Genomic DNA, 18,754 nt, shown 5'->3' with positions numbered 1-18,754 from the left:
CCCACGCACTCACTCAGAGCGCTGACTGCTGGCAGGGTTGTGGGAATTTACTAATTTAGGCACATTGGTACACATCTTTTGGGACTGCAAACACATACAAGCGTACTGGACTCCGGTTCTTGACGAGGTAGACAAACACCTACACGCACAGTTGCCACGGTTTCCCGCATACATCCTGCTAGGTCTTCCGAACCCCTTGACGTACCCTCTTAGACCCCGCAGAGGCCGCTTGTTTGCAGATGCCTTAGGCTCAGCTATTCAAAACACACTAACCCATTGGCGCACCTCTCAGACTCCTACGTTCCCTGCGTGGTTATATCGATTGTGGCACATTCTAGGGATGGAGAAGTTGACCCTCACGCTAGCCGGGAAAGGCTCCGCATTCAGAGAGCTCTGGCAGCCATTCTAGTCTCTTCTAGCCTCTGAATTTCGAGAAGTTACCTGCCCCAGATACTTGCGCCTCCTACGACTACCCGATCAGCAACCGAAGGTGACCTAAGGCCCCTACTCACATACTGAGACCCGGACAGTTCCCATATTTTGTTTTATCCCGGTGGACGAGGGAAGGGAAGTTAGAATAAGTTTTATTTCATGTATAGGCACTCTATTCATATGCTCAAGACTTCTTGGCTCTAGTATTTCAGCCACTTGGGCCTAGGCTGCCCTTGCTATGCTATATATATATATATATATATCTTGAGATGCCAGACATGTTTGTTGATAAATTTCAATAAAAAGATTTAAACCACAAAAACAGAATGCATCTAATGAAAAGACGCTTTCCGATTAATGAGTTGAGATTTCAAAGTAACAATTGTGTTAGTTTTATCAATTCCTTTTGCCCCAATTTAATTTTGCTATGCCCATACTTCTGTGCGGAGTTGGTGTAGAGGGGTAGAAGCTGGTGACGACTCGCGGGGACCGGATGGGAAAACCAACAGAAAGTGGTATTATTAATTAATATTTGTATAGCGAATCGCAGTGTTACAAATGCCAGGAATCTATGTGGTGACATTAACATGATGCTAAAACTACCTTGAACAAATCCCAGAATCTTAAGTCCAAGAGTTGCCAAACACTAATATGGTACCAATACCAGGAAGCCAGAGGTAAGGGACTGGCTAGTGCTGCATCAAGAGGATGACAGAAAGAAAAGGCTACAACATTAACAATGAAAAAAGCAGAAGAACTCATTCTTTTAATCCACAACCAAAGCTGAAGATCACTTGAGACCCTCATTTGAGGGGCATGAGACACTTCTCGCAAGGTGTTCAACATTTCAGGCACAAACACACTGCATGACTGTCCAGGCCTACTTCCATGGAAAAAGTGGTTGTTTGGCATAAGGAGGCTGCACAAATTCTGCCCCAGTCACAGACAATAAATCAGTAACACGATTACTGAACACATTCCTTGCCAAGACAGACCAACATTTCCAGTTTCTAAAAGACAGACATTCCATACCTCTTCAGAACAGTGCATCTGCAGCTGGGGATCAAGTCTGTAATCAAGGGCAGACTCCTGAATGATGACTCTGATCTGGTCTTCACAGTCTGGAGACAGGCGCTATTGTGGAAAGAAAGAGCTCTGAAAGATTGGCAACACATGAGAACCAAACAGCACAGACTAAAAAGCAAAAGTGTAGCTAAGAAACAAACAGTCACAATTTAAATACAGGAATAAGTTAGTTAACTGTAAAAATAGCGACACTTAAGAACCCTTAATAAACAAGTTATTTACACCTTTGGTAAATCCTTATCTGGTAGAGACGTTATCAAACTGTAGATTTCTCATCTTAGAATATTCTGCAGGCATAAGACCGGATCTGCAAATTTGAAAGAAGTAATTCTGCGTGCTGGTAGTAGTCGTCGCTCGCCTAGCACCAGAATAGACATGCGAGGTAAGCACGACCATAGCACGCTGAAATCAGTTTTTGGGGGCATTTCAACATCAGAAGTACAGGGCCACAACAGAATGCTGATGGACCAGTGTGCAGACACTAAGAACCTACAAGGGTCATCCGATCCAGAGAAATTAGTTCACAGAACTGGGAAAGTTGGTAAGGAATCTGTGGCTAAATGGGAGTCTAACAGATTTGTCATTACCAAATGTAAGTCACTTGTTCATCTGATCGAGACTTAAAGATGCAGATTCCTTACCTTACAGATATCCTAGCAAAACGTCCCCTAAGGTGTTTCTGCAAATAGACTAAGAGCAAGAAGTCTTGGTGGAGTCAACAGGCAAAGTGCATGTCAAAATGGACTTCACTATCCAGGAAGTAGTACTTGGTTAACGTGTGCAGAGATGTCCATGTTGCAGCCTTACAGACGCCCAGGACAGGGACTCAGTGGGATATGGCAGTGGTCGCAACCATGGCGCTGACGAAATGAGGACTTAAGCCCCCAGGGGGTTGCTTCTTGGGCAGTGCTTAGCAGATGTTAATCAAGAGCACAACTCATCTTGAAACAGTCTATTTTTGTATACCCCTTCCTTCCTTTGCCCTATGAGCCCCATGAAGAGTTGATCATCCACATGGAAATGTTTTGTACGATTGAAGTAGAACAAGAATGCTTTTTTTGGTCCAGGTTGTGGAGTTTCTCCTCTTTGGAAGAGTGAGGCACAGTAAAAATAAAGTCAGCAGCGTGAGGCACATATTCTCAGAGCCAGTTTGTCTGTGAAAAAAGTTGTAAGGAGGGTGCAAAGAGATTGCAGTTTGCCAGCTCTACTGCTGGATGTTATGGCCACTAGCAAAACAGTTTTAAAGGGCAGAAATTATAGAGAGCAACAGCGCAGAGGCTTGAAGGACAAGCCCATCTAGGTCAAGACTAGGTTCAAGTTCCAATGGGGCATTATTAAGAGATTTGGAGAGAACCTATGTTGTAGTCCTTTCAGAAACCGAGTCACAACAGGTGACCTATATAGGGAGGGCTGATCCAGCAACCCCAACAACGCTGATATGGCTGAAAGATACCCTTTAACTGTGCCCATAGCAAAGCCTGGACAGCCAAACTAGAGAACACATAAAATCACAGATACAGGTGCAGAAAGGGGATCAACATTTGTGGTGGCACTCCAAGCCACAAATTGGTTTGCACAATTGTCATATACTGTCCTGATTGATTGAGGGACTTCGTGCACGAAGGCAGCTCATGTGCAGATGCAGGACCCTCTCGCTGTGACAGGAGACTCTCCCGAAGGGGCAGCCTGATTGGAGGAACGATGCTCATGAGTTCAGGATACCATACTCTCCGTGCCCAATTTGAACTCCGTTGTTCCTGTTTATTATTTAGACCTCTGGGCAGGAGTGGTATCAGTGGAAAGGTGTACAGGAGGTATGAGCTCCAGTTGAGACTAAAAGTGCCTCCAAGTGAGAGTTGCTTTGGAAACTCCAGCACGTGGAAGTGATAACATTGCGTGTTCTCTGCAGTCATAAATAGATCTAACCAAGGTTCTCCCAATCTCTGAAGACACAGTGCGTCACTTCTGGATGGAGATGCTATTTGTGATCAGTTCGGTATCCTGTGCTGAGTTTGTATGCTCTGGTGTTCAGAGGACTCATGAGATGTTGAACCACCAGGAATATGTCCTGACATTACAGCCATGTTCAGAGACGCAGGCCCTCTGGATTAAGGGTTCACAGCCTCACCCGCACTCTTTGCTGCAATGCCCACATGGCAGGGGTGTTGTCCGTGAACATCTGTATCAGCCTTTCATTGATGGAAGAAAGGCTTTCAATAGACAGGAGAATCACTCAACTCCAACAAGGTGATGTGAAGCAGAGACTCTGCTGGAGACCACTCCTCTGATCACCACCTCTCACACATGGCCGTCCCAACACGGGAGTAACACATCTGTCACTACAGTCAGCTCTGGGTGACGAAGTAGAGGTGTCTGCGGCTGACCCAATTGCGATTTGTCAGCCACCACTACAGATCTTTAGCTGTTCCCTCTGGTACAAGGACAAGGCTAGAGACATTCACTTGCTGCGGTGTCCACTGGGACTTCAAATCCCACTTGCAGGAAGCTGGCTCTGTATATACTATACCAAAGTAAGGTATAGTGAGCGCAGAGTCCAGTGGATCCCCAGAGGTTTTACAGAGGCTCAAGTAGATGATACTAATGCTCTCTTTTGAGGCAGTCGGGTGCAGAGTGCTAAAACAGTGTAGGGTGTCCAATACAAATCCATGGCAAATGAAGATTTCGAACAAAGGCTGCAGGCTCGGACCAGGAAGCTCGATGAAGTAAACTGGTGGCTTTGGAGGGAAGGTGGAATGCTGAAAAACGCGGGGACACCATTGGTGGAGCTCCCCAAAGGACTCTGGGTGCAGGGGTGTCTTTGAAGGTCTGAAAAGCCTTACCGGAGCCAGTCAAGGTTCGGGGACCCTTCGTGTTGAGGCTGCAGGAGTCTAGGTGGAGTCCAGGAGAGGTCACACTGGAGTAAACTCGAGCTCAGGACCGCTGGGGAACCTTCTTGGGAAGGGTAGGCCACTTTGACTAGGGCCGGAGGCGTCTAGTGCAGAGGTAGGTCTGGAGGTTTGGTTGTGAGGTTTAGCAGGGCACGGGAGCTCTTGTTTCTTTCTGGACAGGGTCTTGTCCTCAGACGTTCTTGGTCTTTGGGAAAGGCAGGCTCTCTTCCCAAAGGGTTTTGTACGTCACTGGGTTCGCAGGAGGATTCTCTTTTTGGAGCAGGTTTCTTTGAGGGATGTAGACAGGCCGGTAGGGCTCGGGATAAGTCAATGGCACTCTGGAGTCTTCACTGCTGATACAGCTCTTTGGTCCTTCTTTAGGTCACCAAGAATATAAGGCTGAAGTTTCAAGGGTATCCTTATATGCTCAATTTAGGGGTGTTATAGATGCTGGCAGGTAGTAGCCAAGGGCTACTTACCTTTAGGGTGACTACAACCTTTGTATGTCCCCTCCCTTAGGAGAGGCGGCATACCCTAACACTGCTCACAACCAATATGGAGTATTTTCAAAGAAGGGGGTCATTACAGCTTAGGACATCTTAGGGGTTGTCTTGGCTGAAAGGGGACACACATCTGCTTACTGATTTTCCCGCTGACCTTGCAGCCAAAAGTGGGGCTTGGTCAGGGGGGTTTGCATCTCCACTAGCTGGAGAGGAACTGGCTAGCATGACAAAGGGCAGGAAGCCTTTGAGGCTCACTGCCCTTGAATGCGGTTCCTGCTTGGGGGTAGGTGTAAAGCACCTCCACCCAGAGCAGGCTTTGTTTCTGACCTATGAGAGCACAAGGCTCACATCTCAGGGAGTCAAAAACATGTCTGAAGTGGCAGGCTGATGCCGACCAGTCCTCAGAGCATTAGTTAATGAATCAAACAATGGCATCAGTGTGGGCTCAATCTGAAAAGTTTGGTACCAAAGATCTTGGGATTCGAAGAAGCCATCACAGAGCAGTGCAACTCGTATTTGCAAGTTCCCAGTCCATGTACTCAGTGTGGCTTCCCTATGCACTTATGTCTCAGAATGGACTTGGACACTATAGAGGCATATCTGCTCATGCATTTGCAAGAAGGATAAGTTACTTACCTGTAATCCTAGTTCTCTTCCAGGGGTATACTCATCAAAGTGATAAGCACTGAATTATCTCCGCCCATAAGCGGGAACCCGGAACATATAGCCTAATACATATATATGTGTAAAATATGTAAATGGAGTACATAGTACTAAAAAATTATACACAGATACATGTATAACAAATAATATGCAGCCCTAAACATAACCAATCGCCTAAGCAAGCCACAATTAAATGTCTTTCTGTAGTATGAAAATAACTCATAAAATATACAGTAAGAAAAAGACATGAACATTAGTTACATTCTGCAGAAAAAACCTTTATTTTCATCAAAGAAAGTAGGTAATGAAAGGCTAATAGCCTATCAGGCTGCATAAGCAAATAACATCCCTGTACAGAAAAGGGAACTGGCACCTCGCCTTTAAGGCCTCAGAGAATCTGAACACCTCGCCTTTAAGGCCTCCAGGAGAACCCTGCTCCCATCATGCCCCACAGGTGACCGTTAGGTCAGTTCTTTTGTACGGTATAGAAACCTGTAGGAACCGGTCTATCAAACGCAACAGTAACTTATCCAACAACTGCTCGACCGGGGAGGCGGGAGGGTGCTTATGACTTTGATGAGCATACCCCTGGAAGAGAACTAGGAATACAGGTAAGTAACTTCTCCTTTTCTTCCATGGGATACTCATCAATAGTCATAAGCACTGAATAGAGTAGCAAGCTCATACCCACTTCCAAGTGGCCAAGCAGAAAACAGAAACCCACTTTGATACATACATATCTGTTAGTATTAGCAAACAGTTTCTCAATGAGGCTTGCCCAACCTGAGCATCAGCCTGTGTGTCTGAATCAAGACAGTAATGGCGAGTAAAAGTATGCACTGAACACCATGTAGCTGCTTTACAAATTTCCGCCATGGGAACCACCCGGTTAGCATGGAAAACAGTGAAAGGTTCCTTACAACAAAGAGCCTGGATTTCGCTCACCCTGCGAGCGGAGGTAATGGCCACCAGGAACGCAACTTTCCAAGTTAAATGTTGTAAGGATGCTTTATGAATAGGCTCGAAAGGAGCACCCATTAACTTAGTCAACACAATTTTAAGCTCCCATGGAGGAGAAGGAGTTCTGATTGGAGGGTACACCTTCCATAAGCCTTCCAGAAAGTCTTTCACTACCGGAATTCTAAAGAAAGAAGTCTGGTTAGGTGACTTTCTGTACGCGACGATAGCTTCAAGATGAACTTTAATAGAATTAAACTGAAGGCTAGACTTCGCCAACTGCAGCAAAAAAGGTAAAATCACCTGCTCTTGATGGGGTGATGCCCATTGTCCACACCATAAGAAGAATAGCTTCCACTTGAAAGCATATGACTTCCTTGTGGAAGGACGTTTAGCCTCTTTAAGAATATTCATACAGTCTGCATTCAATTGTAAGTGACCATATTGGATGACTTCAGGAGTCATGCTGCCAACCGAAGGGAGGGCAAGTTGGGATGGAATACTTTCCATTCCCTGTTTGGACAGAAGATCCGGGTGACATGGTAATCTCCTGTGTGGCACTTCCGATAACTGAAGGAGGTCCAGAAACCACCACTGGTGAGGCCACTCCGGGGATATTAGAATCATCCTGGAGTTGACCCTGTACATATTGTTGATCACTGCTGGTATTAATGGGATTGGTGGAAAAGCGTACAGTAAGTTCTGACACCATTCTATCAAAAGGGCATTCCCTTGAGATCCTTTCTGGGGAAACCTGGATGCGAAGACGGGGCACTTTGCGTTTCCCGCGTCTGCAAACAGGTCAATGTCTGGAGTTCCCCATGCCTGAAAGATGTTGTCTGCGACCTAGTCGTTGAGAACCCAATCGTGGGCCTCGAAGTCTCTGCTGAGAAAATCCGCCTGCAAATTGAGAGAACCCGGCAGATGTACAGCTATTATCGACAAATCCCTTGCCAGAAGCCAGTTCCATATGGCTTGGGCCTCCATGGAGCGAGTCCTTGACCGGGATCCTCCTTGTTTGTTCAAATAATACATTGCCGTCGTATTGTCTGTCTGAATCAGGAGGGTTCGAGACTTGAACGACGGAAACAGGGACTTTAGAGCCAGATGTACAGCTCTTAACTCTAGCAGATTGATGTGGTAACCCCTCTCCGAGTCGGACCAAAGACCTTGTACTTGCAAAGGGCCCATATGAGACGAGCACGGGAAGAGTTCTGCTTTTACAGGCTCTTCCATGGTCTCGGACGTACCCGCCCGCCTGACCACATCTCAATCTACATACTCACCATTATTTTACCCGTACTCCGGGTTGGAATTATCACCGGACCTTCGATACCTGCACCACGCCTTCAAGCCCTGAAGAGTCACAGGCACTGTCCTGTTGAGGAAACACGTGTCGACTGGCGTTTGTCCTTTTTTTGGAACATCTACACGTATAAAAATCTTCAAGAAGAATATCCGGTGTCGATTAAGACAGTCGGAACATGACCGGACGCCATGGGGGTCGGCCACCTTCCTCATACGACAGGCCCCGCAGGCTTTAAACCCAGGCATCTCTACGTGGCACCAGGAGTCAAAGACTCAAAAGAAGTAGACACAAAAGTCTAAAAAAAAGTTAGTCAAAAAGTGACTAGGGTACGTGCTCTAACCGGATCTGCGCTTGCTGGCGCGGAAAAAGAAAGAACTGACGTCAGCGTGAATGGGTGGCGCCTAAATAGTCGGTGTGACGTCATCTGGGCGCTTACGACGCCAGCGACCGACGCGGAGCCACACGACGCCACCTACCGACGTGCAGGGATACTGCTGACGAAAAACTTTCCGGATCCAGTCTGACGCCTGGGGATATTCTAAGGTAAGGAATCTATCACTAACGTGTCTCTTTCAGTTCCTGGGAACTATAAAACAACATGCACTGTACAGGCAAATAACTGCAATTAACAGATGCAAAAACATTCTAAAGACCTGAAAAAATTGGAATTTTATCTAATTTGCAGTATTGACGTCATTGTATGCAAGTGACAGATACCATGCAGTAGATCGTTCTGAGATTATGGCAACTTCAGAATTATGATCTAGACATTTGAAATCTCAAACGCTTACTCCACGCATAAGTTATTCCAATTAACCTCTGTGGATTATTGAGTAAGAGGTCCCTAGGTGAGAAGGGGGTGATGTATGTTTAGAGGAAGGGTTTGTACCTTTGAAATTAGACCATCACTGCACGTGTATTCAAGACACAAATACATCAATCTAGTTAGTGTAGACGTCACATCTTGTACCTTCTAAACCACTGCAAAAGCGGTTTGCCCCTTAGACAATACAGCAGCAATGCTTTCAACAAAATGTCTCTTCACTTAGCTATGTTTTGCAAGACTGGAATTCCCTTTCAGGCTCTTTGCAGAATTTTAAAATGATGACCAGGATTTCAACAGACCACAAGGTCCATTATCAGATATTAAATGATTCCACAGATTTCTTGTAGTTGATCATTTACTGAGATAACCCCTTTATATTCGATAGGCAATACATTAGATGACAAGTATTGAGAATATATACAGTTGATCTAGAGAAGAATTTACATTCAAGTTTCACGCAGTTGAAAGCACTGGCTAACTTCCTAGAAGCGAGCAAGGAGGATGTTGTGAATTGTTAAAATAATCAGAGGATCTGACTACATGTAGGTCCGTCAACACATCCCACACAATCAACTAAGATGTCTTGATCAACAGTGTCATTACCTGATCTGCATATTTCAGTTTCAGACACGAGATAACTTGACCTTCTAACTCTGAATCATCCTTTGCATTGTTGAGTATGTTTTGGCAAAATTTGGGAATATCTTGCTTGCAGGCCTTTCTCAGCACTGGGTTCAAGCGGTAATCTGTAGGAAGGGAGAGGGAAACCAAATATGCAAAAGAATGGAATATATTCAAGTTCCAACGCCCACAAAAAACAATCTTACATGCAAACACTAATGAAATAGACCAACGAACAAGTTAGCTATTTTGTTAGGGATATGTTACTTACCCTATAAGAATCTGTTGTTCGCATGTAGCGCGGTAGATTCACATGCTCACCTATCTTGCTCACTTGTTTTCCCCACCGGTTCTCCCGCCCAAAGTGGGGCTCAGAACCAGTGGGGACCAGTTACTGAAAGCAGCAAGTGACCTGGGGAAACTCACAAAGGCGGCAAGCCTTTGAAGCTTTCCCTTCGTGGACTCTGTCCATCCTGGGGGAGGAGTCTTAGCACCTCGTCCCAGGATGTGCATTGTTTCAGGCTCCAGAGAGCCGCAGGCTCTCGACCCAGGGGTCCAGAAACATGTCTGGTGGTGGCAGCTGAAAGCAGCCACTCAGTCTGGACAATACTGGTAGGTCGTTTTACAGGGGGCATCTCTAAGATGCCCTCTGTGAGCATTTTTCATTAAATCTCACACTGGTATCAGTGTGGGTTTAATAAGCGGAGATGTTTGATAGCAAACTTCCCAGTTTTCAGTGTAGCCATTATGGTGCTGTGGAGTTTGTAAGGACCAACACCCAGCACCATATGCTCTTAATGGCAGCACTGCACTTACGTCAAAGAATGGACTTAGACACTGCAGGGGAACAGGGCTCATGCACCTGTACCCTCACCACTGGTATAGTGCACCCAGCTAGAGGGGTGACTGATCTATACCAGGGCAGCGGGTGTAGGCATGGCACAAAGGGATGTGTTCCATGTCGACTCTTCACTGTGTTCTGCACCAGAAAACGCAGCCTGCAAAGGCAGTGTATGGGTGTAAAGGTACAGCGCCTCTAAGGGTGGCACAATAAGTGCTGCAGCCCTTAGATGTCTTCCCTGGTCACAGTGCCCAGGGTACCTGTGGTACCATTTACCAGGGGCTGACCGGTGGCCGGAGATGCCAATTGGGTTTTGTTTTAAATGCAGTTTTAGGGAAAGAACATAGATCCTGGGTACCTGATTAGCAGGTGCCCAGGGCACACTCAGTCAAAGCACATCAGCAATTCAGCAAAAAGTGGGGGCAACCATGCAGAAAAGAGAGCACGTTCTTACAGGTGGTGGTTCCCTCAGGATGGCACAGCACAAGCTCCAGCCCTTAGACACCCTCTTTAGTACTCATACCCTCAGCACCAGTGGTGCCATCTACTAGGGGCTTGCAGGCATGCTGAAGGTACTGCCAATTAGGGAACAATTGAACAGGTTTAGGGAAAGATCTGGCACTGGGGAACTGGTTAGCAGGGACCCAGTCCACTTCTGTCAAAATTGCATCAATTACCAGGCAAAAGGTGGGGGTTACTATGAGAAGTTAGCCTGATATATGATGCTCACTAGTTCTAGTGATCACCTTGTATCAGTCCAAACAACCCTTATGGTGATTGGTTGTAACGAATAGTTTTCTTACCTGTCGGTGTAGTTTTGCAGCTTGAAGATCTTTCTGGATTCACTATGCTGTGCATTATTCCGCGGTCTTGTGGTTGGGTCCGGATTCGTAGTCTTTTCTTTGTTTTTTTATTTCTTAGCCCAGGGGGGCGTCGGCGTCACACCCCCTTGGGTGTATTTCCAGTGACGTCGGCATGCTTCCTGCGGAAGCTCCCACTCTTGGGCGCCATCTTCGGGTTCTTTTTTTCCGTGTTTCTTTCGTTTCCGAAGTAATGGCAATGTTCTATTTAGTTGGTATTTTACCGCTTTGTACTTTTTAAAATCCTTTCTTTTGTTAACCACCTCTTCTCTCTCCAGCCTCATCTTTCTGGCGGAGGTGGGTGGGTTCGCTAGTGAATCCAGAAAGATCTTCAAGCTGCAAAACTACACCGACAGGTAAGAAAACTATTCGTTTTGCAGCGTGAATCTTTCTGGATTCACTATGCTGTGCATAGATTTTGTAGCGGTTTCTCATCTCTGTGGCGGTTGGGTGGAAGATGAGCGTTGGGTATTGAATATGTGCTGTAGCACCTTCTGTCCAACTTGAGCTTCCTTGTTCATCTGTATGTCCACACAGTAGTGCTTCGTGAACGTGTGCACCGAAGCCCATGTTGCCGCCAGGCATATGTCTTGTATGGGTGTGTTAGCCAGGAAGGCTATTGTAGCGCCCTTTTTCCTAGTGGAGTGGGCACGTGTCCCCTCTGCTAGCTCTTGTCCTGCACGCTTGTGGCAGAGTTGGATTGTCTGTGCGATCCATCGTGCAATGGTCTTTTTGGTTACTGCTTTTCCCATGTAACTGTTGGCGAATGACACAAAGAACTGTTTTGTTTTCCTGTGTCCCTTCGTCCTTTCGATGTAGTGCATGACTGCCCTTCTGGCATCCAGGGTGTGCAGAGCTCGCTCTGCGGCAGTTGTTGGTTTTTGGAAAAAACTCGGTATCTGTATAGACTGGTTCATGTGAAATTTAGATACCACCTTCGGCATGAAGTTTGGGTCAGTCCTCATCACAACCCTATCATTGTGTATTTGTATGTAGGGTTCTTGTAGCGTCAGAGCCTGAAGCTCGCTTACTCTGCGTAGGGACGTTATTGCAACCAGAAAAGCTGTTTTCATAGTTAGCATCTTTAAGGACGCCTTGTGGAGCGGTTCAAAGGGCTCTTTCATGAGTTCCGTTAGGACTATGTTCAAGTTCCATGCAGGTGGCGGCACCCGCTTGGGCGGTGCGATCCTTTTCGCCCCTTCTAGGAATCTCTTCACCACCTGTGATGTGAAGAAACTCCTGCAAGTTTCACCCCTTGTGTAGGCGACTATCGCTGCCAAGTGAACTCTCAAGGAGGATGAGCTAAGGTTCTTCTCTAGCAAGTGCGTCAGGTACTTTAGCACTGTGGAGTCCTTCTTCATTTTATTGTGAAGTTTTTCTTGTCTGCACCATATTGTGAACCTCTTCCATTTCGCAACATAGCACTTCCGAGTGCTAGGCCTTCTTGCTTCCCGCAGGACCTTCAGTGTACTTTCTGGCAATCTTAAATGTGCGAACTCTATGTCCTCAGGAGCCACGCTACTAGGCTCATGCTCTCTGGCTCTGGGTGTAGCACCTCTCCGTTCTGCATGGAGAGCAAGTCTTTCCTCCTGCTGAATCTGTGGGGTGCACACTGTCATCTCCATGATCTGCGAGTACCATGTCTGCCTCGCCCACTGTGGTGCGACCAGTATCAGTGTCATGTTGCTCGCTCTGCACTTGCTCAGTACTCTGTGCATCAGTGGTATCGGGGGAAAGGCGTAGGCAAATGTCCTTGACCAATCTATCCATAGGGCATTCCCTAGTGACCCTTCCTCGGGCTGCCTGGATGCGAAGTTTCGGCATTTTGCATTCTGGCGTGTGGCAAACAGGTCCACCGATGGAGTTCCCCATCTGCCGAATAGGCGCCTTGTCTCCTGAGCATTGAGCTCCCACTCGTGGGATGCCGATGTCTGCCTGCTGAGCCAATCTGCTTGTATGTTGTCCTTCCCTGGCAGGTGTATGGCCAGCAGGTCTATCTTGAGAGGGATGGCCCATCTCCATATCTCCTGCGCTAGCGTTGAAAGCGGGGCTGACTGTGTGCCCCCCTGCTTGTTGATGTAGAACATCGCAGTGGTATTGTCTGTTTGTATCAACACCTTGTGTTTGTACAGTCTTGTTTGGAAGGCTTTCAGTGCAAGGAAGATTGTCTTCAATTCCAAGTAATTGATGTGCTTTGTCGCATCTGTCGGTGTCCACAGTCCCCTCACCTTGAGCTCCTCCATGTGAGCGCCCCATCCCTTCAGGGATGCGTCTGTGGTGATGGTCACTGTTGGCGTTGGGGGCGTTAGAGGCTTTCCCCTTGCTATGTTCTCCATGGTCCACCATGTCATCTCCTTCTGCACTGTGTGCGTTACAACCACTAGATCCTCCCAACTGCCTGTAGCTTGTGACCATTGCTCCTGTAGCCATTCTTGAATGGGTCTCATGTGGAGTCGTACATTCGGTACCAGGTGGATGCATGATGCCATCATCCCCATGATCTTGCTCGCAGTCCTCACTGTCCGAGCTTGTCCCTTCCGGTAGAGGCGAGTTTCCTTCACCAGCGCCCTCGCCCTCTTCTCGCTGGGGAACACCTTGCCCTGTAAGGTGTTGATCTGTGCTCCCAGGAAGATCTTCACTTGTTCTGGCTCCATTGATGATTTCTTCCAATGGATGGAGAACCCCAGGTTTATGAGCGTGCTGGTCACTGTATGTGCGTGCAGCTTGCATTTCTGGTATGAGTTTGCTTTCACCAGCCAGTCGTCCAGGTAAGGGTATACGTGTATTCCTTGCCTTCTTAGGTGTGCTGCGACTGCTGCGAGGCACTTTGTGAAAACTCTTGGTGCTGATTTTAGACCGAAGGCCAGTGTCGTGAACTGGTAGTGGCTTTCTCCGACGGTGAACCTGAGCATGTGTTTGCGCTTTCTGTTCATTGGGATGTGCAGGTATGCGTCTTTGAGGTCTATTGTGACCATGAAGTCCCCGATCTGCAATTGTGGGAGCACCTCTTGCAGGGAGGTCATTTTGAATTTTTGCGTTCTTATGAATTTGTTCATGAACCGTAAATCGAGAATGGGTCTCATTGTCTCGTCTACTTTTGGTACCAGGAAGTACGTTGAGTATACTCCTGTGTTTCTTTCCTTGAAGGGTACCCGTTCTATGGCCTGCTTCTGCAGGAGTTCTTTTGCTTCTTCCTGAAGGCACTGCAGCTGCTTGCTTGCTAGTGGCTTTCTTTTTGGTTTTCTGCTTGTTGGCCTCCCCTCCAACTCTATGCAGTATCCGAATTGGATAATGTTGAGGATCCATTTGTCTGATGCGATTTCTCTCCACTCCTGGAGGTGGAATCTTAATCTTCCTCCCACTGGTGTCCTGTGGTCGTAGGTGTCTAGTTTGTCTTGACCCATCTGTACGTGCTGCCCCCGGGGTCTTTTTTGTGGGCGGGCACACAGAGTTTTTTGAAGTCACTTGGAGGTGGGCTGCTGCCCCCCTCTTCTATTTTGTCCCCGTCCATTTCTCCCTCGAAAGGACTGGCCTCTTTGTTGGTACTGCCAGGACTGCTTCTGATGACCCTGCTGAGTCTGCGAGTCTGCCTGGTGCGTTTGCTGGAAAGCCTGGTGTGATGTACCTGGCTGGTTTCCGCCTCTCCCGCCGGGCCTCCGTGACGGGGTGCCCCTCTTGTTCCCTCTGAACTGCAATGCTCCCATGGATCTTGCTGTTTCGTTATCTTTCTTCAGTTGGCTGAGTGTTTCATCAACTGTTGGTCCGAAAAGCGTGCTGCCGTTGAACGGTGTGTTCAGGATGCTGTGTTGCACCTCCGGTTTGAAACCGGATATCCTGAGCCAGGCGTGCCTCCTTTCCGTGACGCCCATCATCATGAGCCTGCTGGCGGTGTCTGCCCCATCCAGGGCCGTCTTAAGGCAAGAATTTGCCGCATTCTTTCCCTCTTCAACCAGCTTTTCGGCTTTCTGCCTGGCATCATGGGGCAAGTCCTTCACCAACTGCCCTAGTCCCTCCATGATTTGGTACATGTGCCTGTTTATCAGGGCGTTGGAATTATCAATGCGCCAGTGGGTCGCGGCATTCCGTTCGATCCTTCTGCCCACCAGATCCATCCTTTTGCTCTCCTTATCCGGTGGTGGGCCCGAGGTAGTGGGTACGTTAGCCCTCCTCCTTGCTGTGGCCGTGATAATGGAGTCTGCGGAGACCGTGCCCTGAATGTAGGCCGGGTCCTTTGTGGAATGTTTGTACTTCTTCTCAGTTCTGGGAGTTACTGCCTTGCATGTTGCGGGCTCCCTGAAAGCTTCCTTCCCCTGAGCCAAGACGCTCTCGAGCATTGGAAGGAACTGGCTCCTCGTTTGTGTTGGGAGCAATGTTTCTAGAAGGAAGTCTGCTTTCTGCTTCTCTTCGTCGAGCTTGAGCTTGAAAGCTGCTGCGGCAGATTGTATCACCGAGTTGTAGGCCCCGATGTCGTCCGGCGGCGAGGGCCTCGAGGGGTAAGTGTCGACCACCTCCTCCGGGCTGTCGGTGTCGACATCGATGTAATCTACCTCCTGAAGGTCAGAGGGTGCCGACTCTGTGTCTGTCCTGCCATCCTCTTCCTCCCCATAGTTGTAACTATCGTAGGGATTCTAGTACTCCTCCTGGTCGTCGATCACCTCGACGTCCTGGTCTTGTTCCTCGGTGACTTCGGCGATCTCCTCTTCCTCCTCGACCGCCTCCACCACCGGTGGTTTGGTCTTGTGAGGGATCGTGAAGGCTTTCATCTTTGCGTCGAAATCTTTCTTCCGCTGCATGATGTTCTCCATTTCTGCCTCGAGGCGCCTTCTTTTCTTCTCCATCTCGGCCGCGTGTTCCGCGTCGGATGGGTCGGCCGCTCTCTTCGGCGGATGGCTCGTCGCCGTGCCTTTCGGAGTCGAAGTTTTCGACATCGAACCGGATTTTGGGTCTCTGGTCGTCATCGTCAGTTTTGGGTCTCTCTCCCTCGGCGTCGATCGATCCTTTTCGGGGACGATTTTCGATGTTTTCTGCTGATCAGCAGCTCTCGGCGCCGGGGACTCCTTCTCGGAGGATCCGCTGGGCCTGGGAGTAGTCGCGGACGCTGCCTTTTTGGCGTCGGCGCTTTCGGGGTCTTGCCCTCGATTTTTCTAGACTCAGTCTCTCGGGTTCTTGGGGGCCGAAGAGTCTCCTACCTTGTCAGAAGTCTTCGTGTAATCGGTCTCTACGACCGTGTAGCTGTCGTCTTCGGCGGCAGCGTTGTCTTCTTCCTCGGAGGACATCCCCAGCTCGTAGAGTGACGAGTCGGGGCCTTCCCCTGCAGGGCGGCGTGTGCTACCCTCTGCCTCTCTCGCACACGAAGGGTCTTCGGGCGAAGGCGGAACAGGCGGTGCAGTCTCCGCTTTCGTGGTCCACCGGTAGGCAAAGGTTGCATACCGGGTGCTGGTCCTTCTGCGCGTACTTGTGGTGGCAGTTACGGCAGAACTTGAACGGCGTGTTGTCCATCATCGAGCGTCCAGGGCCTCTCTGGTCGCGTGTTCGTCGACGGTCGTCGAAGATCTCGATGGAAAACGCCTTATCCTTGCTGATCTTTCGTTGATGAAGTCCCCTGGAGTCTTCAGATGACTTTTCCTCGTATTTTCTGTATTTTCTTTCTTCTTTCTCCAAAAATGTCTGGAGCCCAAACGGGAACGATCCAGACCCGACCGCGGAAAAAAAGAATCTGAAGATGGCGCCCAAGAGTGGGAGCTTCCGCAGGAAGCATGCCGACGTCACCGGAAATACACCCAAGGGGGTGTGACGCCGACGCCAACCTGGGCTAAGAAAAAAAAAACAAAAAAAAAAACAAAGAAAAGACTACGAATCCGGACCCAACCACAAGACCGCGGAATAATGCACAGCATAGTGAATCCAGAAAGATTCACGCTGCAAAAGTCAACCTTATAGACCAGCTATCCTAATGGTAGCATGGACAAAGCAGTCTTAGGCTAAACTCTTTTGGCATGTGAAGCCAGCTTTTTTACCACAATATAACCCCTTGAATACTAGATGAAAGGACACCACACAGGTTGTTATGAAAATAAACAATATATTTATTAATAACAAACACCTCTGAACTCTTTATGAGATCAGAGGGCTAAGCACATGACAATCTCTTCGGAAAAATACGATAAGTTGCACAAAATTACAATGGTGCCCTAGGGGCACGGCAAACCATATACTAAGTAAATGGTATAAGGAAATCGATAGAAGGAATGGAGCTGTCCAGAGGCTGTAGGAACGCGGGGCCTACACTACCCTAACCTTAGGTAAGTAATAGGAGGCCCACGGGACGCGTGTGCAGAGTGTGAACTCACACGCGAGATGCGTAACAACGTCTATGGACAGTACAGTTCAAGAAACAGGTGAGTACGGACAATCCTGACTGGTTAGGACTAAAACGACCATGAATCTAGACACTAGGAGAGTCAAACTACCCTTGAGCACCGAAATGCTCTTGTTACCTCACCCACGGGCTGCGGGTGCATAGGTGCGAAGTCGTGTCCGGTTTCTGCGTTGAAGTCTATGGAGCCTGAAAGAAAAGATGCTGCAGGCGACCAGGAGGAAGATGTCCGGTGTGATCCAAGGGTGGATCAGAGATGCTGAAGACCTGAAAGCAGAGGGGACAATGTTCAAAGTCACTAGCCAGTGACTGGAGTGGAACCTGGAAGGAACCAGATGTCGTCGCGATCAGGTGAAGAGTGGACGCTTGACTCTGCAGCCACGTGGACCAGGAGGCGTCTTCGACGACCAGGATGGAGGCATGAGCTGTCCCACGCAGGCTCTCGCTGTCGGCTGTGTCTGTTCCGGATTCGGCGTCAACAGGCCTTGGCCAAGGCAACACACGCGGTGAGTGGAAAAGGCATCTGGTGCGGACTAGGAGAGTCCGGGGTGCTCCTGTTTTGGAAGGGAGCAAGGGCCAGTCTGGAGCAACCAGACCAGCAGTGTAGTTTTCAAAGTTCGTCGTCTAGGAGGTCACTAGCCAGCCGGCAAGTGACCAGACAACGCGTCGAGCAGCAAACAAGCAGAAGGGCACCACGCAGATCTCGTGGAAGCTGGAGGGCTGATCTTCGGTGCAGGGGCTGCTCGGGGCTGGGGCTTCTCAATCCCCAAAGCACTTGGTCGAGTTTACCTCGGGAGTCGTGCTGGAAGCGAAGTGCAGTTTCTTCCAAGATGGCCGGTCCCACGTGTCTCGTCGCACCCACGGATCTCAGCTGTGCTGCAGATGTGAGTTGAGGTCGGAGAGGTCTGGGAGTCCGGGTCTCGTCGGGCTCTCAATCAATCAATCAAGACATTTGTATAGCGCACTACTCACCCGGAGGGTCTCAAGGCGCTTGGGGGGGGGGGGGGGGGGGGGGGTGCTGCTACTGCTCGAACAGCCAGGTCTTGAGCTTCTTCCTGAAGGAGAGGTGGTCTTGGGTCAGTCGCAGGTCAGTCGGTCGGGAGGGAGTTCCAGGTCTTGGCGGCCAGGTAGGAGAAGGACCTTCCTCCTGTTGTCCTTCTTCGGATGCGGGGGACGGCGGCGAGGGCGTGATTGGCTGATCGGAGATGGCGTTTGGGAGCGTAGAAGTTGATGCGGTTGTTGAGGTAGCTCGGGCCTTGATCGTGTAGGGCTTTGTGTACGTGGGTGAGGAGACGGAAGGGGATTCTTTTGTTGACGGGGAGCCAATGCAGGTTTCTTAGATGTCCGGAGATGTGGCTGTGTCGTGGGATGTCGAGGATGAGTCTGGGCGAG

General features: G+C 48.8%; 1 protein-coding gene across 1 annotated transcript in view; it reads right to left on the bottom strand.

Moving 5' to 3' along the window:
* The window catches only part of GLG1 (golgi glycoprotein 1), a 694,561-nt gene that overhangs the window by 93,102 nt on the left and 582,705 nt on the right, over window positions 1–18,754 (bottom strand). The window contains exons 21-22 of the mRNA XM_078669216.1: window positions 9,268–9,410; window positions 1,465–1,566 (exon numbers count right to left, since the gene is read on the bottom strand). Of these exons, the coding sequence (XP_078525342.1) occupies window positions 1,465–1,566; window positions 9,268–9,410 (245 nt within the window). The remainder of the gene's footprint in view (window positions 1–1,464; window positions 1,567–9,267; window positions 9,411–18,754) is intronic.

The sequence above is a fragment of the Lissotriton helveticus genome, chromosome 12 (assembly GCF_964261635.1).
Source record: "Lissotriton helveticus chromosome 12, aLisHel1.1, whole genome shotgun sequence".
In the NCBI taxonomy this organism is placed as follows: Eukaryota; Metazoa; Chordata; class Amphibia; order Caudata; family Salamandridae; genus Lissotriton; species Lissotriton helveticus.
The sequence above is the reverse complement of the archived record's forward strand: the minus strand, read 5'-3'. Positions and strand labels throughout refer to the sequence as shown.